The sequence below is a fragment of the Gymnoscopelus braueri genome (genome assembly GCF_963280865.1).
Source record: "Gymnoscopelus braueri genome assembly, chromosome: 14".
In the NCBI taxonomy this organism is placed as follows: domain Eukaryota; kingdom Metazoa; phylum Chordata; class Actinopteri; order Myctophiformes; family Myctophidae; genus Gymnoscopelus; species Gymnoscopelus braueri.
Window position 1 is genome coordinate 51,349,771 of NC_137619.1, and position 24,933 is coordinate 51,374,703.

Here is a 24,933-nt window from a genome sequence, read left to right on the forward strand (position 1 = left end):
TATAATGCTATTGAAATATAATTTCGTGAAATGTGGAAGTTTTTTTTTGCCTACAGAAAATGTTGTATAAATATGCACTACATATGCATCTATCTACCTAAACTTGAATCTACATGTTTTGCTTTATACCTTATACTTATATGAAAAGACAAATATTTTAATAATTACATGACAAATCCAGTGTGCATAGTTGAACTGTAAAACTAATAACTTCAGTGTCAACCTACTGTACATCTGTATCCTTATCTTATTATGACCGAATCATCTAAAAGGGCAAAGACCACTGTTCCACTGATTAGAAATTGATAATTTAAAAAAATGCTCCTCATACTTATATTGTAGTGAAACAGCTCTCAGTCACTCTTTTAGCCCGTAAACTAACACAAATAAAGCTGATTCAGTAAACGTAGAACGTCACCAAACCCACTAAGCCAGTACCGTTTTTTTTTTTATAGAAATGGCAACTTCCTGTTGATTTTACGATTTGGAGATCTGGATCCGCAGATCCAGTCCAGGGTTTCTCCCTAATAAAAACAAAAACGTACTGGGTTTGGTCATGTTCTATACTGTCTGAATCAAAGAGTGACTTTGAGAGCCTTTTCACCGTACAATGCAAGTCAGTGAGGAGTATATTTTAGAATGATCAATGGAGCAATAATTTGTGATGTCTTGTCCACTGGAGTTACATCATGGCACGGTAACTACACAATCCAAACCGCTATAAAAGTGGTCTTGCTCTTTAAAATAGGAAAGTGAAATGGCTTCAGACAATATTTTAAATGTTATCACTCATACTACAATGAATATCAACCTCCAAAATATATGAACAAGGCCGATTATGATAATCAATTCAAATGTCTGAAGTTAAAGTTTATCTTAAGGTGAATTCATAAATATAAAAGCATACTTGAGTCACTATAGCATTAATAAGGACTCTCAATTTGCATGATATTTTCAAATCTTTATTTCCCACCAGATTACATGTGCATCAACAGAGTCGTGGCAAACGGGCTAAAGCTAGAGGAATCATAAAGAGACAAACAGGCTGAAGCTACATTTTGCATAGGCTGAGCTGCCAAACTTAGAAACTTCAGTGGTTCTCAAACGTGGATGTATTTATTTCAAGGACCTCGAGTGTGCAATGCACATTTGTACGCTCTCAGAGTCCTTGTAAGGTTCCGTTTGGAACCCCGTCAAGGAACCCTGAGGGTCCCCACTTTTGAGAACCACTATTCTACATCCGTGTCCTAGTCATTTACATTTACAGCAGAGAAGTTAAATGGAGTTAAGACCATTTTTGAAGTGCAAACATCCTACAATTAATAGCTCAGAACTACAACCGTCATGAACAAAAACTGACAATTCTTGACCATCGCCACAAAATGACACCATGATATGGACTCGCAGATCTAATAGCATCCGTTTCAATGGTCTGATGTTGTAATGTGATCAAGGTGCCGAGTCAAGTGAAGACTTGAGTGATATACACAGAATACAATGATAAAACACAAACAGACATTAGTATTGAATAGCCTTAGCAGCTCAGCTAACAGCATGGTTTCTGGTTGTTTTCAGGCCAGAGCCTCCTCTCCCTCCTTCCTCCTCTAACTCAGTCGTTCTAAAACCTTTCAGGCCACGACCCCCCCCCCCGAAACTGGTAGTTTTTCAGGCCAGATCCTCCTCGCCCTCCTCCTCGAACTCGCCCTCCTCCTCAGCGGTAGCATCTTGGTACTGCTGGTACTCTGACACCAGGTCGTTCATGTTGCTCTCTGCCTCGGTGAACTCCATCTCATCCATGCCCTCGCCAGTGTACCTGGAGACCCGGTTCACACAGGGTTAAGAATCACACAAACACTCTAGAACAAAAAAAACACCCGTTTTAACTCGTCTGTTGTGTTCTACCTTTGGGTCGACTATCCAAAGTAATGGGGAGTGTGGAAGAGAGGTGAAGAGGAGGATGCTAAGACTGGGAAAGCATCTGTCATTTTAGATTTCTTTGTGAGCGGATGCTCAATGCTTCAATAATTCTTATTTTTTTCTAAATGTATGTAATTTCTTTCATTTATTAAATTATTTAGAAAATCTTTTGAAATAAGGGATATTTTACTTAGTTGTGACCCGTAAAAGTCAGTCCGCGGCCCACAAATGGGTCCCACAGATTTTAGTCGACTAAATACACAAACTCTTTTGGCGGGCCGTGATGGTGTCATAATGGCTGATTTTATGCTTGGTTGCATGTTGAGAATAGCAGATATACAAGCTCACAACGAGACACGTTGTGAGCTTGTAGACCTGCCATTTTCAGCATGCAACAAAGCATAAAATGACTTTTCTTTTAGTTCTACTGGATCTCTTAGTTCTACTAGTCCCTCCCTACCATTTTAGTCTAGTTTTTATTTGTTGACGAAATTGTCAATTTATTTAGTCTTAGTCATCATAGCTTAGTTTGTATTTAGTTTTCGTCAATGAAAAAAGTTGGCCGCCGAACATTTTTCGTCATTGTTTTAGTCAACAAAATTAGCTTTACATACCAATGGAGGAAGGCCTTGCGGCGGAACATGGCAGTGAACTGCTCCGAGATGCGCTTGAACAGCTCCTGGATGGCCGTGCTGTTGCCGATGAAGGTGGCGGACATCTTGAGGCCGCGTGGTGGGATGTCGCAGACGGCAGTCTTCACGTTGTTAGGGATCCATTCCACGAAGTAGCTGCTGTTCTTGTTCTGCGGAGGGAGCAAAGGTTAGTATGGTTTCAACCGGTTTTATTTTTACCATGTTAGATTAATCTAAAACAGCCGTCCTTGGCTCTGGTAACTGATAAAAGGACAATATCAGTCACCAGAACCAAGGACGTGTGTGTTCAATTAATTTAAAATAGAGTTTGAAGTTACAATGGGTTTGTATAAGAAGGGGGCGTGTCTGATAAATTATATGAAATCTGTAAACACTGAATCAAGCAACTTAAAAACAAAGTAGATGTATAATGACCTCAAATGTTTGAAAGTGAAATATCCCTTTCATTTTAATTTGTTTTTAAGAGTGGGTTTGGTAGTTTACTTTACTAGCTGTTGTGAAAATGCTTAGTTTTAGTATTTCTAATATCTGATGTACAGTATATTAGATTAGAGTGGTTAAACTGAATTTCATTCCATTATTAACCCCCTCAAGGACCCCACTTGGAGAATCATCCCTACCTGCACGTTGAGCATTTGTTCGTCCACCTCCTTCATGGACATGCGTCCACGGAAGATGGCTGCCACGGTGAGGTAGCGCCCGTGGCGTGGGTCGCAGGCCGCCATCATGTTCTTGGCATCGAACATCTGCTGGGTGAGCTCTGGAACCGTTAGCGCTCTGGGGAACGGAGATGGTAAAACTTGTTAATATGGATTAAAGCAAAATAGAATCTCATTTTTGTCAGGCCAAGTCCTAATGTGAGATTTGTTAAACAGTGTGAAAGGAACCCCCATCATACACTATATGCTACAGTATGTTATTTTCAACCAGCTATTGAGTGCATACACAATAGCAGGTTTCATTTTGGACCCTCATGAGACCACACGTAATGTTAGGAAAGTGCCCCACCTTGTGACAAAGCAGAAGTACTACACATACATGTTCCCGTTTCATCACTGTGTACAACATGTCATTGGTTTCAACACAAAACCAATGACTACATTCTACATGCGTTTAATAGTAGCTTACGGAAAAGACGTTGGTGGCTGTCCACCATGTCAATTCTGGTATGTTGTTGTTTGCACAGCTACTGCATTACTGCTTTGTAGTGTGCTCTGCCCTACAAAGCCAAGCAAGTGTGATGGTACAGTATGCACTGCATAAGAACGTAGTCGCTGCTCTGTAGTGCACGCTCGGCTGCGTGCGTGAGTCTCCGGTCACGCTGAGACACACCACGTTGGTTCAGCCCTTAAAGTTTCCCCCCATAAACTTCACTTGAAAGTTACATTTAAGAAACAGCAAAAGTTTTTATGCAACATTGTTCGTCTGTAATGTAGAGGAGCTCAGCTCTTCTATTATACTATGCTCTACTATAGATTTTATATTATATAAACTTTTCGAATATTAAAAATAATGCAGCATTGAAATTCGAATGGGATAATAATAAACTGACAGCCCTATAGTATGTCAGTATGGCATTTCAGACACAGTCTTACTCTGATCTTGCAGTTTGTAATTGGCTCTGGTTACGAGAGTCTGTCAAAACGGCCTAAACGCTTAGTAAATGCACCTGTACTGCTGGCTGCCTCGGCTGGTGAGCGGGGCGAATCCGGGCATGAAGAAATGCAGGCGGGGGAAAGGCACCATGTTGACGGCCAGCTTCCTCAGGTCGGCGTTGAGCTGACCGGGGAAGCGCAGGCAGGTGGTCACTCCGCTCATGGTGGCAGAGACCAGGTGGTTGAGGTCTCCGTAGGTGGGCGTGGTGAGTTTAAGGGTGCGGAAGCAGATGTCGTACAGGGCCTCGTTGTCGATGCAGAAGGTCTCGTCTGTGTTCTCTACCAGCTGGTGGACGGACAGTGTTGCGTTGTATGGCTCCACCACTGTATCTGACACCTGGCGAGCAAAACGAGGAGAGATTTTTTTATTAATTGAAAATCGATTATTAATTTAATGGAGTACATTCTTAACGGCAGGTAATGCATCCCGAATTCAAGTTTTTTTCTCAGATTCTACGAGACCCCCCTACATCTTTTAAAGCGATCGGCGGGTGATCGCTGTGAGGACAAATATTCTAATATTTTTCAAAGATTAGTGAAAACGCTCGGAATCACTAGGAAGGGCAGCCAATGATTTTTAACTCTGGCAGTCAATGAGTTAAGTTTTGAAAAAAAAAAAAATTATATATATCAAAATATTTTGTTCCAGGGAGACGCAAGATTTGAGTTAGAAATGTTCGCTTAAGATTTGCACAATTTTAAGATTTTTTCAAAAATAGCAGATCTGCCATTTTTGAATAGACAAAGAAATTTAAATATGGCACAGCTGCGTTCCCGGTCTTAATGGGTCAACTGCTGTACTGCCTTTGGCGACTGAATTTCCCCTCGCAGAATCAATTTAGAAAAAAGGTCTCATCCACTCTCTTTATCTAACCTTGGGAGACGGCACCACGCTGAAGGTGGTCATGATGCGGTCGGGGTATTCCTCTCGGATCTTGCTGATGAGCAGGGTTCCCATGCCGGAGCCGGTCCCGCCTCCCAGGGAGTGGGTGAGCTGGAATCCCTGGAGACAGTCACAGCTCTCCGCCTCCTTGCGTACCACGTCCAGGACCGAGTCCACCAGCTCCGCTCCCTCTGTGTAGTGGCCCTTAGCCCAGTTGTTACCTGCACCGCTCTGGCCTGTGGAGGACACAAACACACGATTATGAGATTTTACTTGACGATTAATTGTAGCTCAAATAATTGCGATTAACCTAATTAATTTAATCATGACGATTATGCAAATATAATAATTGTGATGATCTCAAATAATTGCGATTATGTAATAATTGTGACAGGTCTAGCCTGAAGGTTGATTATACCGTGAAATATCTTAGGTTTAATTGTTGTTGACTTCAAGTCTAATGATAAGACATTATGTGAGCAATAACTAAATGAAAAGACAGACTCACCAAAGACAAAGTTGTCGGGTCTGAAGATCTGTCCAAAGGGACCGGACCTCACAGAGTCCATGGTGCCTGGTTCCAGGTCCACCAGCACGGCCCGAGGGACATACTTACCACCTGGTGTTACAAAACACAAGCATGTGAATTAAAGCTAATTTCCATTGTGGTCCATCATCCCTGAGTCACTAGGACAGTTTCTTTACCTGACTTGTCTGACACTAGATAGCAGCAGCATTTTAATTTCAAGGATTAAACAGTCCTACATTCACCTACTGTCAATGAAACATGACCACAGTAGTTCTTTGGGCGAAACAAGCATGCCATCTACTGGACTGTTCTAGAATAATCTGCCCTCTCTACCTACATTCATCTGGACTGTTCTAGAATAATCTGCCCTCTCTACCTACATTCATCTGGACTGTTCTAGAATAATCTGCCCTCTACCTACATTCATCTGGACTGTTCTAGAATAATCTGCCCTCTCTACCTACATTCATCTGAGAGTGTACGAAATAATAAAAATTAATTGGCTTAATTACCTGTAAAATATGTTTAAAGGGATATTTCACTTTAAAATAAAATATATTAAAAACAAATGAAAAAAAGTAATGGAAAAATCACGGCCCGCACGCATTAGAATGTCCTTCTAATGCGTGAGGGGCCGTGATTTTTCCATAACTTTTGTACATATATATTTTGTATGTTTATTTTATCTGAAAGTGAAATGTCCCTTTAATATTAATTGGTTTAAAATTACCTGTTGCTTCGTTGTAATAGACGTTGATTCTGTCCAGCTGCAGGTCGCTGTCACCATGGTACGTCCCCGTGGGGTCGATGCCATGCTCGTCACTGATGACCTCCCAAAACTACGAAGAATGAAAATTTATGACATCGTCACTGATCACCTCCCAAAACTACCATTAATGAAAGATAATTAATGACATTGTCGCCTCACAAAACTACAATGAATGAACGAATGGCGCTTGTGACAGACGAGCGTCATGTGAACCATGGTTATGTATGTAGAGCACCAGACCCTGATGCTACACTGGAGGGTGTGGAGGGCAGTGATTTTCAGGAGTCCCGAGTTGGTATTGGCTAGTCCGCACTCTAGCATCGCATCATGTCTAATCTGATGAGTCATGGTGCAGAAAGAGAGCCACCGGCCAGGATGAACATTTGGGCTAAGTGTCTAGTGATGATTTGATTGACAAGCTACACAACCAATAGCATTCATTCCCCACCCCCGCTCTAGTCCCAACCAATAGCATTCATTTCCGAGTGCATACTGCATAGGATATAGAAAGATGGTAGATTGGAATCGTTGAAAAATAGCCTTCATTAACAGTCTATAGAGTCTATGGGGCGTAAAGTTGTCCATACTTTTTACTGTCTATGATTGAGACGCAGCCACTCTGGAGAGATTGCATCATTGGCAGGGATGGGCTGCCAGTGGAGCCCACCGGAGCGCCACTCCACTAGCTTTGAAGCTGCACGCACGAGCCCCCCACCCGCAGAGAGATCCGTCGACACCTAAAACAATACCTGGCTGCTTTGCATAACACTGCAGAGTGCGAAGGGGGATTCAGCCAGGTGAATTTAATCATCACCCCAATGCCCAATCATCAAGTTACATGTGCCACCTATGACTGGGACCCTGCAGATTATGTGATAACTTGGCTGAGATGCCATTGTTTAGCCTAGGACCCAAGAGAAATAATAATTAATTAATTGAAATAAAAATTAACAATGCAACTACATAATAATAAATTAACAATGCAACTAAATAATAATAAATGTAATTTAATTTTTTTTTTTAAACGGGTTTTCCACCACATATGTTGAATACCCCATTTCAACTAGTACTGAGCGGCTATGTACACTTGCGTGCGCGTGCACGTGACGTCATTATCAAAATGGAGCTCCACTAGCTCAGAAATCCAGGGCACATCCCTGACTCACGGCTCACGGGCGCATTCATAGCTCTGGGTATAATATAAATGTGCTAATGTCCGACATTATAAGTGCTGAATGTGTTCATAACATGTAGCAGCATAACGTAGAATGCGTCCCGTGGACGCTGCGATGCTTTGTTTGATGAGTCCTTTCTTTTAAAAAAAATGTGCGTCAGAGACGCAGCTAGGGCTAGCAACATCACTGCCACACCCACAGAGAGAGCGAGAGATCGTTTCAGCCCTGAAATTAATGGAAGGAGAAATATTTCATTCAAGCATGTGTGGCCTTAGCCTTAGATCAAGACTATCGAATATGTATTTTATCGAGGCTTGACTTTCACTTTACTAGAGTCTTAGCAACCCCCCCCCCCAAGTTTGCCCTGGAATGTCACCAGTAAAGCCCGTATTTCTCCGAACATGTTCAAATGCAAAAATATAAGGTGCTTACCCGCTTGCAACAAATGTTAACTAGGTGTCCGGCGTGTTTGTGCAACGTGTTACTATATTTTTCAACAAAGAAGCGTTTCAATCCCGTCTGTGGCCGAACGCCATTGTCCCCAAACTCGTTTACTACCCGTTTACATTGAGTGTAATTCCGGTTTTCACCGGATCCGCTCCGTCACTACCGCCCATTGGGAACAACCGACAGAATCGGCCACAGACGGGATTAAAACACTTATTTATAGAAAAATATGGACTAATACATTGAACAAACACACCGGACACCTAGTTAGCATTTGGGGCAAGCACCTTATATTTTGCATTTATACACGTTCCAAGAAATACGGGCATTACTGGCGACATTCTAGGGCAAACGGGGGGTGGGGGTCGCTAAGACTCTCGTAGATATAACAATGTCTACATCTAGCCGTAGAATACAGCGACTCGTAGATGTATTTTATTGATTCTTAGAATATATAAAATACATCTACGAGAGTCGTATTCTACGGATAATCTAAATCGATAAAAAAAATCTTGATCTAAGGCTGGTGTGGCCGCAACCTAAATCTGTCTGAACACCCATCGCTGGACTCGCACTGATTTCCATCATGATTTGAGTGCACGGGGATCTAATTTTAAATAAGCCAAGTGCTTTTGTGGGCGATCCAGTTAAGAGGACCTTCCTCGTATTGGGAATTGTACTTCCATGTACTATTACCATGTCTTTCTAAATAAAAGTATTCAATCAAAACGCCGTCCAACACGTCCTGGCCGGTGGCTAGCTCTGGTCCATGGCGTCAGAATGAGTTCTCCTTAACGCTATGGATGGTCCATCCATGGCGTTAGAAGGAGAAATCCTTCTAAACGCCATGGACCCAGAGCTGGCCGGTGGCTTTATTTCTGCACCATGACTCAGATTAGACACGATGCGACGCTAGAATGCGGATTATAGCAAACACCAATTCAGTCAGGACTCCTGAATCACTGGCCTCCACACGGCACACCCTGCTCCTGTCTGTGTCGCATCAGTAACGCTCGTCTGTCACAAGCATCATGGAACCACTTGTTCCTGGTTTGAGAATATTTTACATTTACAATCGCTACATCTACATAAACGTTCAGATTTCAAATGTAAAGTGCTGACCTCACGGCCATGTATAAATGGTAAATGGAGAAATTTCAAAAACAAGGAAGAAGTACCGCCATCATGTTTCAGGGCTAGAGCTCTGCAGTGTTAGCTTAAGCTGCGTCGCAGTGTGTCTTGTCTACGCAGATGAATTAACACTCAATGAATCTCAATACAATCCTTACCTTGGCTCCGATTTGGTTGCCGCACTGGCCAGCCTGCAAATGGACGATTTCCCTCATGTTTGTTTGGTAGAAAAACCGTAAATGTATTGTTTAAATGTTGTATGAATGTCGACCGTTCCGCTCGGCGTCTGGATGAGAACTGTTCTGTCTGACGCAGCGTCTTCGTTCTGACTGAAATAGACCCTTCTTCTTCTTCTTTTGGCTTCCCGCATGTCTACACGCCCCGTCGGCGGTATCGCTGCCCCGCACTGTTTGTGTTAGGTACTGCACGTTTTCTACTGTGGCCAACACCTTAATGGCAGTGGTTGCCAACCTTTTCAGGCCATGATGACTCTCCAAAAATAATTATATTTGAACTGGGGAGTGGGGACCCCCCAAAATAATCATATTTGAACTGGGGACCACCCAAAATAATCATAATTGAACTGGGGACCCGCCCAAAATAATCATATTTGAACTGAGGACCCCCCATTTTGTTTGACTTCGTTCCACAGATAAATATTGTGAAAATAGCAGATCTACAAGCTCACAATGCCTCGCAACGCGAGCCATTGTGAGCTTGTAGATCTGCTATCTTCACAATTTTGGCCTCTTTCTTATATTATTTGACAATTTGGCCAATGCTTTATAGTATAGTTTGTTGATCACTTTTGATGCAGTATTTGGCCTTTTTCTTGAGGTATTAAAAAGGTCTTAAATTGTCACTTCACCATCACCTGGGCGGGCACCCCCCAAAATCATGTGGAGACCCCCCCTGGGGGTCCCGACCCACAGGTTGAGAACCACTTTCTTATGGTGCAGGCCTGTGTCCAGAAGAAAATCCATATCAGCTTTCACTGCACTTTGCCGTTCCTCTGGTTTAAGCACATTCCTCCGTGAGATGCAAGACAGCTCTGCGTCAAGCGTACCGCAGTGAACAGCACACTCCTCTCTCCGTTGTGTATTCGAAACACCCCACGGTCACATGCTGTGTAGAGCAGGGGTAGGCAACTTTAGGCACGGGTGCCAACATTGGCACAGGGGAGGGTGATCACTGGCACACTGGCATAAGTGTGATAGAGAGGCTTCTTCTTTTAAAAATGTAAAATTAAAAAAAAGAGTTTAGTCAGTTAAAGGTAGGGTAAGTGATATTTTTTGGGGTTTATTTTTTTAATAAGGTTAAATTATATTCTGATAGTAATCATTGCTACAGAGTGTTTGTTCGGTCACAGGGGTCTCTCCAGCTCTTTAGTAAACATTTTCAGGTAGGTGACAACATTTAAGCCAATCAGGAGAGAGCACTGAAAATGCATTTTATGTTTAATAAAGAGCTGGAGAGACATGGGAGACTATTTAACATTTATTTCAACCAAAGTAAATCACTTACCCTACCTTTAAATTAAGTTCCCTCACATCTGTATACAAATTACATCCTGTACATAAATCTACATTCATTCAAGCTCCTAACACTGACTGGGGAGGGAGTCTGGGAGATGCTGGGAGAAGGTGGGTTATTGCTCGTTATTGAGTCTAAAGACAAACAGTAAAGGTTGTTATGTTAATACATAACAACCTTTACTGTTTGTCTTTAGACTCAATAACGAGCAATAACCCACCTTCTCCAAAAAGCCAAAATCTGATGGAAATGTTACATTTTGATGTGGTGTCATAATTCAACTTAATGTTGATATGGCACACTGACTATCAAGAAAATGAACGTTGTCATTATCGCCTGTTCCTTTCTGTTGTTCCCTTGAGTGACGTTCCCTCCCCTTAACACTATTTTGCATGTTGTAATAAACAGTGGTAGAAAGTAACTAAGTACATGTACTCAAGTACTGTACTGAAGTACAATTTTGAGGTATTTGCGTACTTTACTTGACTATTTCCAATTTCCAATACTTTTACTTCTACTGCACTACATCTCAGAGGCAAATATTGTGCTTTTACTCCACTACAATTATGTGAAAACTTTAGTTACTAGTAGTTACTTTGTAGATTTCGATTATTATTACAAAACAATAAACATACATTAACCACTTCAGCCCTATATACATTTCGGCCATTTGAAAATAGCCATTTGCATTTTTTGGCCATTTTCAAAATATTTTTATACATTAGAAAACTTGTAATGGGACATTCTGCATAATGAGTACTTTTACTTTTGGTACTTTAAGTACATTTTGATGTCAATACTTTTATACTTTTACTCAAGTACATTTTGAATTCCGGACTTGTACTTAAGTAAAACATTTGAGTACTTTTTCCACCACCTCAGCACCTCTTTGGCTGCCAAATCAGCTCGTTGCCCTCCACCCACACATGGGCTGGAACCTATAAGAAACCCACTCCGATTCCAGCCATTTCTACTCTATAAAGTGCAGTTAGGAGTTCACAGATGAGATCCGGCCTGACCCGTGACCTCCCACCCAACAGTGTCATCAGGGTAGCCACTGAGTCCGAGCAGATAACCACCTGCTTCTTCCACCCAATTTACTGCCCATAATAAGGCCACTACTTCTGACGTAAAAACTGACACCCCATTTGACGGCCGTCTGCTCTGGGTACAATGGGGAGTTTGTTCCACAGTTTGGCAGCCAGCAGGGAGAAGAGTCTGCGGCGTGTGGAGCGTTGTCCCAGAGTACATTGTGCTGTTGTTCTCACTTCAGAATATAATGCTGCAACTCAAACTATATCCCAGTGATTTTCAACTTATTTTACATTTTAGGGACCCCTAGTAAGGATCAGAGGAACCATTTAGTGAAATGCGGTATTTAAAAAAAAAACTATAGCCTACATAAAATGGTGTTTGTATGTATATGCACTACTTATGTATGCATCCATCTACCTAAACTTGAACCTACATGTTTTGCTTTATACCTGAAAATACCAAATATTTAAATAATTACAAGACAAATCCAGTGTGCATAGTTGAACTGTAAAACATAAAACTTCAGTGTCAACCTACTGTACATCTGTATATCCTTATCTTATTATTATGACATAATCTTAAAGTAGCAAAGTGAAATGGCTTCAGACAGTATTTTAAATGTTATCAATCGACAATGAATATCAACTTCCAAAATATATGAAGGCCAATTATAATCAATTCAAATGTCTGAAGATAAAGTTTATTTTAAGGTGAGATTATATATATATATATATGTCACTGTAGCATTAATCAGGACTCTACATTTGCATGAAATTTAAAAAAATGTTTATTTCCCACCAGATTGTATGCGCATCAACAGTCGTAGCAAACAGGCTAAAGCTAGAGGCATCAACAGACAATAAAACGGGGTATAATGTTGAATGAAACGGGCTAAAGCTAGAGGTGTCATAAACAGACAAACAGGCTGAAGCTACATTATGCATAGGCTGAGCTGCCAAACTTAGAAACTTCAGTGTCAAATCTACGTCAGTGGTTCTCAAACGTGGATGTACAGTATTTATTTCAAGGACCTTGAGTGTGCAATGTACAGGACCGTACCTATGTTCCCCGGGTTCTATGTTCCCCGGGTCCTATGTTCCCCGTTTCCTAGGGAGAGCGGGGAATATAGGACCTAACCTAAACTTAACCCTAACCATAACCTTAGTGGGGAACATAGAACCCGGGGAACATAGGTATGACCCCCAATGTACATTTGTATGTACACGCTCTCAGAGTCACAGACCTTGTAAGGTTCCGTTTGGAACCCCGTCAAGGAACCCTGAGGGTCTCCACTTTTGAGAACCACTATTCTACATCCGTATCCTAGTCATTTACATTTACAGCAGAGAAGTTAAACGGATTTAGACCATTTTTGAAGTGCAAACATCCGTCAATTAATAGCTCAGAACTACAACCGTCTTGAACAATAACTGACATTCTTGACCATCGCCGACAAAATGACACCATGATATGGACTCGCAGATCTAATAGGACACGTTTCAATGGTCTGATGCTGTAATGTGATGTCAAGGTGCCGAGTCAAGTGAGGACAGAGTGACATACACACAATACAATGACAGAATGACACAGACACACAATGATAAGAGTGACACACACACACGTACACACAATGACAGGATAAGACACAAACACACAGACAGACATTAGTGTTGAATAGCATTAGCAGCCCAGCTAACAGCATGGTTTACTTCTGGCTGTTGTTTTCAGGCCAGATCCTCCTCTCCCTCCTTCCTCCTCTAACTCAGTGGTTCTCAAACTGTTCACGACCCTCCAAAATAATCGTATTTGAACTGGGGACCCCCCACCCTGACAAAGACTTGGAATTGTAGGAGTTGAGGCATTACATTTAGTTTGACTCGGTTTCACAGATAAACATTATGAAAATAGCTGCTATTCTCAAAGGTTTAGCCTCTTTCTTAGGTAATACTTGACAATTTGGCCAATGTTTGACTACTCTTGACGCAGTAATGGTCTTATTTTTTATAGGTATTAAAAGGGTCTTAAAAAAGAAAAAAAACATTTGGGGGGTCCCGACCCACGGTTTGAGGAACCACTGCTCTAGCTGGTAGTTTTTCAGGCCAGATCCTCCTCGCCCTCCTCCTCGAACTCGCCCTCCTCCTCAGCGGTAGCGTCTTGGTACTGCTGGTACTCAGACACCAGGTCGTTCATGTTGCTCTCTGCCTCGGTGAACTCCATCTCATCCATGCCCTCGCCCGTGTACCTGGAGACCCGGTTCACACAGGGTTAGGAATCACACACACACTTAAAACAATAAAACCCTCATTTTACTGTTTTCACTCTCAAAACACGGCTCTACGTACCAATGGAGGAAGGCCTTGCGGCGGAACATGGCCGTGAACTGCTCCGAGATGCGCTTGAACAGCTCCTGGATGGCCGTGCTGTTCCCGATGAAGGTGGCGGCCATCTTGAGGCCACGCGGTGGGATGTCGCAGACGGCCGTCTTCACGTTGTTGGGGATCCATTCCACGAAGTAGCTGCTGTTCTTGTTCTGCAACGGAGGGAGCAAAGGTTAGTATGGTTTCATCCGGTTTTCTTTTGACCATGTTAGATAGATTCATTTAAAACACACGTCCTTGGCTCTGGTCACTGATATTGTTTTTTCAAATACTTTTTATACATTTTTGGGAAAATTAATGAAAAATTACAATGGGTTTGTATAGGAAGGGGGCGTGTCTGATAACAATGAATATAAAATATGTAAACACTTAAAAACTGTCTGGGGTGCAACACAAAAGCCTGAGTAGACATTTAATGACCTAAAAAAATGTTTGAAAGTGAAATATCCCTTTCATTTTCATTTAGGAGTGGGTTTGCTAGTTTACTTACAGCTGGTTACAGCTGGTTAAACTGAATTTGATGCCATTATTAACTAATGTAGCTGGAACCCCCTCAAGGGTCCCACTTTGTGAACCATCCCTACCTGCACGTTGAGCATTTGTTCGTCCACCTCCTTCATGGACATGCGTCCACGGAAGATGGCTGCCACGGTGAGGTAGCGCCCATGGCGTGGGTCGCAGGCCGCCATCATGTTCTTGGCATCGAACATCTGCTGGGTGAGCTCTGGAACCGTTAGCGCTCTGGGGAACGGAGATGGTAAAACTTGTTTATGTGGATTAAAGCAAAATATAATTCATTTTTGTCAGGCCAAGTCCTAATGTGAGATTTGTGAAACAGTGTGAAAGGATCCTGTATTCCTGTATCCAACAACATCACCATTTCCACCATTTCTGAGAATCCTGACGAATGTGAAGACAGCATGTTGTTTAGACAGATGCTAAGGTTTGATGTTTACCTCCCATCCTAGTGACTTTGAAGCACTTGATAGTTTTCTTTGCACTCCTTATGTGACCATGTCGTTTGTTAACTACGGTTCATGCCATGGCATTTAGGTTGTCAGAAATCATACACTATATGCTACAGTATGTTATTTTCAACCAGCTATTGAGTGCATACAAAATAGCAGGTTCCATTTTGGACACTCACGAGACCACACGTAATGTTAGGAAAGTGCCCCACCTTGTGACAAAGCAGAAGTACTACACATGCATGTTCCCATTTCATCACCATGCGCATTATTGGTTTTGGCATAATTTCAACACAAAACCAATGACTACATTCTACATGCGTTTAATAGTAGCTTACGGAACAGACGTTTGGCGGTTGTCCAACATGTACATTCTGGTATGTTGTTGTTCTCACACTAATTTGGCATACTACATAGTATGTCAGTATTGGCATTTCAGACAGAGTCTTCCTCTGATCTTGCAGCTTGTAATTGTCGCTGGATACGAGAGTCTGTTAAAACCAAGGGGCCAGCTTGAGAGTTGTACATTTAGTCTATATAGGAAGTGAGTTCAAGTGACAGTTCATATGAATTGCCTGTTTTTCAATGCAAGTGGGTGGGTTTTTGACAAACTTTAGACTTGATTTTCTTACCTTAAAACATGGTCATAAATACTATATGCTTCCAGTCGCTAGTTTAAAGTCTTCTTTCAATCACCATGATATGCGTTTTGGTAAATTATGGTCCCATTTATTTTAAAATTGACGATAAAGTAGGGCATGCTCTAGGAGGGGCGGGATGATTTGATTGACAAACTACACAACCAATAGCATTCATTCCCCGCCCTCGATCTTGATTGACAAGCTACCCAGCCAATATTGGTCTGGTTGCATGCATTGTGCAGGATATGACGCGATCTAGAAAGATGGCGGATTTGAAATTCCTGAACAATCGGCTTCATTTGCGGTCCTTAGAAACCAATGGTGTGGCTTTGTCCATTCTTTTTACTGTCTATGGTTAAAACGTAGTCAAGTAAATGCACCTGTACTGCTGGCTGCCTCGGCTGGTGAGCGGGGCGAATCCGGGCATGAAGAAATGCAGGCGGGGGAAAGGCACCATGTTGACGGCCAGCTTCCTCAGGTCGGCGTTGAGCTGACCGGGGAAGCGCAGGCAGGTGGTCACTCCGCTCATGGTGGCAGAGACCAGGTGGTTGAGGTCTCCGTAGGTGGGCGTGGTGAGCTTAAGGGTGCGGAAGCAGATGTCGTACAGGGCCTCGTTGTCGATGCAGTACGTCTCGTCTGTGTTCTCTACCAGCTGGTGGACGGACAGTGTCGCGTTGTATGGCTCCACCACCGTATCTGACACCTGCCGAGCAAAACGAGGAGAGAGAGAGGGCGTCAATAAATAAACAGGGGGTCTTCTGGGGGGGGTCCCTGGAACAAAATATTTTGAGATGGGGGTCCGCGGCCAAGTACATATCATGTTGTGGGTCCTTGAAATGAAAAGGTTTGAGCACCACTAATATAGCAACATACGTTTTTTCAGAAAACTATTATGATTTTGAGGATTTTTTTAGAATCGGCCTCAGGTCTTAATGGGTTAATCGCATGTACATTAGATATTTACATATATATATGTATATACACACAACATTATGCTATGTGTATATATATGTAGATATCTTTTTTTTTTTTTTTATGATCTCTTGAACATGCTAATGTAATGTTAGATTAGTCCCTGGAACAAGATATTTTGAGATGGGGGTCCGCGGCCAAATACATATCATTTTGGGGGCTCTTGACCATTTCATCTCATCTACCTTGGGAGACGGCACCACACTGAAGGTGTTCATGATGCGGTCGGGGTATTCCTCTCGGATCTTGCTGATGAGCAGGGTTCCCATGCCGGAGCCGGTCCCGCCTCCCAGGGAGTGGGTGAGCTGGAATCCCTGGAGACAGTCACAGCTCTCCGCCTCCTTGCGGACCACGTCCAGGACCGAGTCCACCAGCTCCGCTCCCTCCGTGTAGTGGCCCTTAGCCCAGTTGTTACCGGCACCGCTCTGGCCTGTGGAGGGTTAACGTATACACACACATAGAGGGCTGTCACAAATATGAGATTTTAGAATGCCGATTAATTGTCGCTCAAATAATTGCGATTAACGATTTAATTGCGTTTCCGTCGTTGGAACATTGGAACACGATGAATAAAAATTAAGGCTTCGTAAACCAAAGTTGCGCAGGGCAGATATGAAAAATAACTTATAATTTGATAGCTTTATAATTAAAAAAATAAACAGGAATAGTGGAAATAGCCGATCTATGAGATTGTAGATGGGCTATTTCCAATATTTTTGAAAATGTTTGAAAATATGTGAACATTTTTCAACATGGAAAAAAAAAAGAAAATTAAAAATATTATTGTGATGATCTCAAATAATTGCGATTACGTAATAATTTCAAGTCTCACGATGATAAGACACACCGACTCACCAAAGACGAAGTTGTCGGGTCTGAAGATCTGTCCAAAGGGACCGGACCTCACAGAGTCCATGGTGCCTGGTTCCAGGTCCACCAGCACGGCCCGAGGGACATACTTACCACCTGGTGTTACAAAACACAAGCATGTGAATTATTTATGTCACGTCATCACTGACGCCAAAGGACACATGAATGAATGAATTAAAGCCCTAAAGCTTATTTCCATTGTGGTCCATCATCACCTGAGTCACTAGGACAGTTTATTTACCTTACTTTGTTTTACTGACTTGTCTGACACTAGATAGCAGCAGCATTTTAATTTCAAGGATGAAACAGTCCTACATTCAGCTACTGTCAATGAAACATGACCACTCTAGTGTTTTTGGGCGACACAAGCATGCCATCTACTGGACCGTTCTAGAATAATCTGCCCTCTCTACCTACATTCATCTGAGAGTGTACAAAATATTTGGTACACTCTCAAAGTTACAGTAACACTGAGGATGTTATAGTGTAGTGAACCTGGCTGACGTCAGGTTTAATTGAAATTAATTGGTTTAATTACCTGATGCTTCGTTGTAATAGACGTTGATTCTCTCCAGCTGCAGGTCGCTGTCACCATGGTACGTCCCCGTGGGGTCGATGCCATGCTCGTCACTGATCACCTCCCAAAACTATGATTAATTAATGATAATTAATGACATAATCACTTATCACCTCCCAAAACTACCATTAATTAACGAATGAAGGTAAAGTTAACCTTCTAGCGCTAGACAAATTTATACAAATACAAACTAAAGGGTACGTGATATATTTATTTATTGTTAAAATAAGTGTTAAATAGCTCTATATTGTGAGAGTAATCAATCAATCCATGTCTCTCCGGTTATTTAATTAACAGAAAATACATTTTTAGGTCCAGGATACCAATTTTATCCAATCAGGAGAGGGAACTCACACAGGATGCAGATTAAACAAGTGAAATTAGAAGTGATGAAATAACATTTTACTGTTCCAAATTGCAGAAATCTCACTTTAAAACCCCCCGTATGACTCAACTCTTTTAACATTCATCTAAAAAAATACCTTCATATGTCTGTCCATGTTTTCAATGGAAACCACATGAGAAGGTCAACATGTCACATGAGAAGGTAAACATTAGAAAACTGTACAAAATGGATAATGAGGCAAATAGAAAAAACAAACATTTAGTATTTAGTACAGTCCTGGCATTTTTCTGTCACGTAAAAAAAAGAGCAGACAACATTGGAACCGTAACACTATAAATTTGAAGCTGATAAATGATTTATCAGCTTCAAATTTATAGTGTTACGGTTCCAATTTCAGGTGGGTTGCCAGTTTCAGCCAGGAGACCCATTTATTAAATGGGTCTCCAGGCTGAAATTGGCAACCCTCCTGAAAGTGAATTTTCGGTTTATTTACCACAATATGAAGCTTAAACCTTATAACAAAAAAGTGTATGTTTCAACCCCAAACATATAAACACACAATAAATATAGTAATATAATATAAATATGCACTTTAAATATGAATATGTAGCTATATTATATATATATATATATATATATATATATATATATATATATATATATATAATACACTTTACATAATAACACCCTTACACAGTAATTGGACACACACACACACACACACACACACACACACACACACACACACACACACACACACACACACACACACACACACACACACACACACACACACACACACACACCCACACACACACACACACACACACACACACACACACACACACACACACACACACACACGTTAGCCACCTTTAGCTTACCTTACCCTTCCTACGTTGCCAACTAGCTTTCTACCGCCTAAAAATAAGTAGTCTAGTTTTTTCTTTAATGAACTAACACTCAATAACTGTAATAAAGTTCTTACCTTGGCTCCAATTTGGTTGCCGCACTGGCCAGCCTGCAAATGGACGATTTCCCTCATGTTTATTTAGTAGAAAGAAATGTGTTTTTAAATGTTTAATAAATGTCAACCGTTCAGTCCGGAGTCTAAAGGCAACTAAAACCTGCTGAGACCGGATGTCTATACCTACCGCCCTGGGACGTCCCCCCAACGCACGCCATTGGCCGGAGGGGCCGTCGGTCACGTGAAGCGACGCGTTTCATTGGTCGCGTGGTTGGGTTGGCGTCGGTGGGCGGGGCCTCGGGGGACTCTGTTCCCCCGTTGTCAGGGGCAACAGAAACAATTGGCGCGCGCGCGCGCGGTGGAGGAGGGGGGGGGGCGCACCAGATGGAGACCGTTGTCATGGGAGCGTTACGCACACAACAGACAACACACACAATGACATACAGTACACACGCAAGCGCGCGTGCACGCACACACACACACACACACACACACACACACACACACACACACACACACACACACACACACACACACACACACACAGAGAGAGAGAGAGAGAGAGAGAGAGAGAGAGAGAGAGAGAGAGAGAGAGAGAGAGAGAGAGCTCTTAAAGACATTAAGTTGATCTATGAAGCCAAATTTAAGCCATTAAATTCTGATACAACATTGGCCAGGCACATTATCCACCACATTATCCACCATCTAAACCTATAAGCTTAAATGAAGTAGCCACAAAATATCAGCCTTTCGTGATGGGGTGTAGTTTATTGTTATTAATCAAGGGTAACCGGTTCTCAAAGGACTAGTATTAATGATAGCATTTAAGGGACAAAGTTGATGTGCAATCAATCAATTAAAAAATGGTCTTTATTCTTTTATTTAGAGTAGTCAATTATTTTTACCCCCTTTTTCTCCCCAATTTAGTCGTTATGCCAATTAATTCCTTTTATGAAAATTACACTATTTTTTCAGCATTCTGAATTCATTCAAAATTCATATATTTTCCTTGTAGGTCCTTGTTGTTTTAATACAGAGACCTCTTCAAGCATGCAGTGCAAAACATTTGTGCAGTAATATGCTCATTCATTCTTTATTCATTCTCTATAATGTTGTTAAGCGTGTTTCGAAACAGCGGATAGAATATTGAAGCATTCTAAAAATAGACTTATTGAAACGCAAACTTATTTCAATATCTACCCTGACATATTTATTGTGTATATTTTATTACATGATAGAATTTAGTGCAGCCATAAAATTGGCAAAGCCAAACATCGCAGACGACGCCCCATTCCCAACCCCTCCCTTCCTTTTTATTTAAAATGATGTCTAGCTACACAGTTAATTCATTCTCTAATGTTTAACTTGTACAACTATTTCTTATTTGTGTGATCATTTGGTTTACTATATTTTGAGTTGTCTTTCTTCTTTGTCTAGCTTTGTTGTTGTTATATGTTATAGACTGTGTTTGTTTTGGTTTCATAATATTTTTTATAACTAATGCAATGTCACTAATATTGTTCATGTATGTCATGCTATATTTAATACTGCAACACAAAAAAAAAAAAAAAACGTTGGCATAGCAGAGGATGGTTTCGATCCATCGACCTCTGGGTTATGGGCCCAGCACGCTTCCGCTGCGCCACTCTGCTTGACGGCCAATGATACTGGACATGTAGATTTCTATAGGTTAAAATTAGCTCGATGCTAGCGAGCAGTGTTGCCATGTTCTTTTATTCTAAGCAACTTTGGCCTTGTTTTTCTGTAAAGTTGCTTGTAAATATTAGCCTGGTAAACCCTCCCTCAGGAAATCTCATTTGTAATTAATGGAAATTAGATTTTCCGGAGGGAGGGGCTTTACCAGGCTATGTAAATATCGGTAGTTGGCTGCGGGTTGTGGTTTTTTGGGGCTTGTTTCTAAACAAGTGTAGTTGCTTATTTGGGCTCGTTTCCTAATGTTGTTCAAACCAGTGGTTCTCAAACAAGGACCCCCAAATTAATACGTATATTTTGTCCACGGACCCCCTTCTAAAAGTATGTTGTGACCCGTTGTTAAAAATATTCAAAATGTTTCCCTTTTTTCCCAAGATTCTTATTTGAAAATAGCAGATCTACAAGCTCACAATGCGTCGTGAGCTTGCAGATCTACCATTTTCAAATATCCGACGCTCATATGTGGCCTAATAATAGTCGCTTCTTTTGGGCTTGTTTTCATAGACCTGGTTGCTTATTTCTCTCGCAAAATCTGGCAACACTGCTAGCGAGGTAAATATGAGCTCTATGCTAGCGAGTTCTCTCTACCACTCTGCAGTGTTATTCTCACGTCTACTAACGGGTGATGTATAAACTGTAGTGAAAATTAAGAAAACGATTTTGCTACTCACAGAAACAAAGGCAGTTTTATAATGATGAAAAACTATTTGCCTCGGTGGGGCACGTCTCAGAACCCCACCTTTTGTGTAAAAAAGGAAAATAAAATATTTCGACCAGGCGGATATTACTTTGTATTTACTCAAGGGCGCCACCTACAGATATGGTCAAAGACATTTTCTAATGGCCAAGATCTGTAGGGAGCGCATCAACGATTTTCCGTCTGGCGGACATTTTCTGGTAAAAAAAAAAAAGTGGATTTGACACAACAGGTAGAGTTCTGAGACGTGTCCCACATCGGAGAATAGTCTTTCAGCATCATTAAACTGCCTTTTTTTCAGTGAGATATTAAATCGTTTTCTTTATGTTTTTGTTTTACAAAAGTAGACATCGCACGTCGTAGCTGCCGTTTCAGTCTATGGGAATAACATTGCTCCTGGCAGAGTGTGTCTCTCGCGAGCAATGGTCACTCACGCGAGACTTTACTGCCCCGAAGTGGAAAGACTGGTGACGCAAGGTTACCCAGCCCCCAACTGTTTTCCACCGGTGACTATTAACACCACCCGCCACAGGAGGGCGTAAATAAACCAAAAATAAATAAATAAACCCCAAAATATACATTAATATGAAAAGGATAGTAACACAATTAAAGGGATACTCCATGAATTTTGACGAACTTCAAACACAATAACAACCCTGTTACGTTTACATTGTGTGAGTTTGTATGGATGGATAGATTGATTAGACAAACCTACCCACCTCCACATTGCCTCTCAATAAGTTAATATTTTAATGTCAATACATAAATAATTTATGTCTGCGTGTTTATCTTTTAGTATCTATCACATATGCAAGTGACAACAGTAACTCAGAATACAACATATTATATTAGCCTACAACACAAATATTATGATACTCAGCAGTGCACAATATGAAAATATAATTATTAAGAAGGGGTCCTCGAGGGGGTTCCAGGGGGTCCCCAACTAAATTCGTTAGGTAGGCTATAGCATCAATGATTGGGTGATTCAGTGGATCCAGGGTTCTCAGATCTGATAGGCTGTTCATTGGTTCTTGGTGGTCAGACATTGGTTGACCACCTGCACCAAGTGAGTGTTCTCCAGATCTGATTGGTGATGCTTGGTGCACAGTAAAATAATGCAGTGTTAATTTAACTCTGGCAGTGTACAAATGTAACCAATGGACCTAGCTACATTTGGTCCATTTGGTTAGATTTGAACACTCCCATAGATACAATTGGATGAATTAACACTGAGGAGATTACTTTGTGGTCAGACATTGGTTGATCACCTCCACTAAGTGAGTGTTCTCCAGATCTGATAGGCAGTTCACTGGTTCTTGGTGGTCAGACATTGTTGGTTGACCACCTCCAGAAGTTATGCATTCTCTAGAGCTGCTGCTACTCTCTCTTTATCCGCCAACTGCTTGTTCACTGGAGAAAAAAAACACAATGTAGAGACTTACTTAATTAATACTGCATATTAATTTAATAATAACAAAATGTATAGAATTATAATCTACTGTATATTAATTTAATAATGACCACAGCTGCTCAACCGCAGGAGAGATAGGGACACTAACACGGTGGGAAAAAAGCTCATAATGCGTCAACGTATTGGTATCGGCCAAAATGTGAAATAGGGCTTACACGGTTAATGATCGATAATTACAGTCCAATAACATGATATAATATCGTTGCTGTCGAGTGGAAACCTTGTATGTCCAAAACGGTTCGTTTGTTATGATAATTTTAATAAAATAGTGAAAATAGCCCATCTACAAGTACAAGCTCACAACACGTGGCATTGTGACAAGCTTGCAGATAGGTTTTTTCACTACTTTTGTGGGACACTCTTGTATGATGATCATAGGGCATTCATTTATGAAAACAAAGTTGAAATATGGAGATACGAGGTTTCTGCCCGACAGCAACGATATAATATCTGAAATGAGCATTCTGCGTAATGAGTACTTGAGCTACTTTAAGTATATTTTTTATTCTTTTGTACTTGGACCCAAGTAAGATTTTGAATACAGTGCATTTACAAGTAGCCTATTCCTAATTTGTGGTATTGCTACTTTTACTTAAAGTCCAAGATGTGAGGACTTCTTCCACCACTGGTTACAAGTGGTTGCAAGTTGGTTCACTGAACTGACCGTAATAAACCAGTGGTTCTCAAACTGTAACCCCCCCCCTCCAAGGACCCATGGGGGTCCCCAGACCCCACTTTGAAAACCACTGACGTAAACCCTATATACAGTAGCCTACTTAGTTTACATAGTCCCCCAGGGCTCTATACCAGGGCCACTCCTGTTTAAGCTCTACACTAAATATCAACATATCTGAAAATAGCCTATTTGTATTTGTATTTGTTTTCTTCATATTAATATTCCCGGCCCCAGAATAGGAACGCTTACCGGCTTTAAGTGCTTAAAGAGGTGTGGTTGATGAAGCGCGTTGTTCATCATACAGCGTTGTATTTGGTCTGTCAGCTCCTTAAAGATTATAGCCATGGAAACAAAGATAACGTGGATGCGTTGCACTCTGCTTGTATTGCTACAGAATAGGCACACTGCTTTTATTGCTACAGAATAGGCACATTGCTTTTATTGCTACAGGCTCTATGCACAGCAGCGATATTGGAAAGCAATTAATTGGGCTTCTTCCTTATACTTCCTTCACAGGTGTTACCGATGATACTAATGAAGGCTCTGTTCCATTCTGGTCAAACATTGATTGATTGATTGATTGATTGATTGATTGATTGATTGATTGATTGATTGATTGATTGATGTACTTTATTTAGTAAGACATGAGAACAGTACATGACAGTACATAACAGTACATGGAAGTACAAATTCACAATACAAGGTCTACTAAACTGGAAAACTCATTAAGCACTGAGCTTGTTTAAGATGAGATCCCCATGCACACAAATCATGATGACATATAAGAGACAGACAGATATACACACTACTATACAGAATGTCATACAATCAGTTTACAGGTTACTGGTATGAAGAGTGAAAAATATGTACAAAATAAGAAAGAGAGAGGGGGGGGGGGGTAGGGGGGTAGGTTAGGTTAGGACATGG

General features: G+C 41.3%; 2 protein-coding genes across 2 annotated transcripts; both read right to left on the reverse strand.

Annotated features, from left to right (window-relative positions):
- Positions 1–940: 940 nt before the first annotated feature.
- LOC308099841 (tubulin beta-4B chain-like) lies at positions 941–9,476 on the reverse strand. Its single transcript, XM_080448660.1, has 8 exons — positions 9,318–9,476; positions 6,368–6,476; positions 5,617–5,727; positions 5,100–5,344; positions 4,240–4,562; positions 3,191–3,347; positions 2,532–2,719; positions 941–1,813 (listed from the first exon to the last, which is right to left on the reverse strand). Exons 1-8 carry the CDS (start codon positions 9,372–9,374, stop codon positions 1,666–1,668), a joined length of 1,338 nt encoding a protein of 445 aa, XP_080304786.1. The 5' UTR covers positions 9,375–9,476; the 3' UTR covers positions 941–1,665.
- A 3,023-nt stretch (positions 9,477–12,499) lies between these two features.
- LOC308099842 (tubulin beta-4B chain) lies at positions 12,500–19,594 on the reverse strand. Its single transcript, XM_080448661.1, has 8 exons — positions 19,468–19,594; positions 18,095–18,203; positions 17,542–17,652; positions 16,872–17,116; positions 16,095–16,417; positions 14,690–14,846; positions 14,070–14,257; positions 12,500–13,969 (listed from the first exon to the last, which is right to left on the reverse strand). Exons 1-8 carry the CDS (start codon positions 19,522–19,524, stop codon positions 13,822–13,824), a joined length of 1,338 nt encoding a protein of 445 aa, XP_080304787.1. The 5' UTR covers positions 19,525–19,594; the 3' UTR covers positions 12,500–13,821.
- Positions 19,595–24,933: the final 5,339 nt, after the last annotated feature.

Excerpts from the sequence above, each read along its gene's own strand:
- LOC308099841 (XM_080448660.1), bottom strand. The coding sequence starts at position 9,374 with ATGAGGGAAATCGTCCATTTGCAGGCTGGCCAGTGCGGCAACCAAATC. Across the intron at positions 6,477-9,317 it reads GCAACCAAATCGGAGCCAAG|TTTTGGGAGGTCATCAGTGA; the intron begins GTAAGGATTGTA and ends CATTCTTCGTAG. Across the intron at positions 1,814-2,531 it reads CGCAAGGCCTTCCTCCATTG|GTACACTGGCGAGGGCATGG; the intron begins GTATGTAAAGCT and ends CCGGGTCTCCAG.
- LOC308099842 (XM_080448661.1), bottom strand. The coding sequence starts at position 19,524 with ATGAGGGAAATCGTCCATTTGCAGGCTGGCCAGTGCGGCAACCAAATT. Across the intron at positions 17,653-18,094 it reads CTATTACAACGAAGCATCAG|GTGGTAAGTATGTCCCTCGG; the intron begins GTAATTAAACCA and ends TTGTAACACCAG. Across the intron at positions 17,117-17,541 it reads ACCCGACAACTTCGTCTTTG|GCCAGAGCGGTGCCGGTAAC; the intron begins GTGAGTCGGTGT and ends AACCCTCCACAG.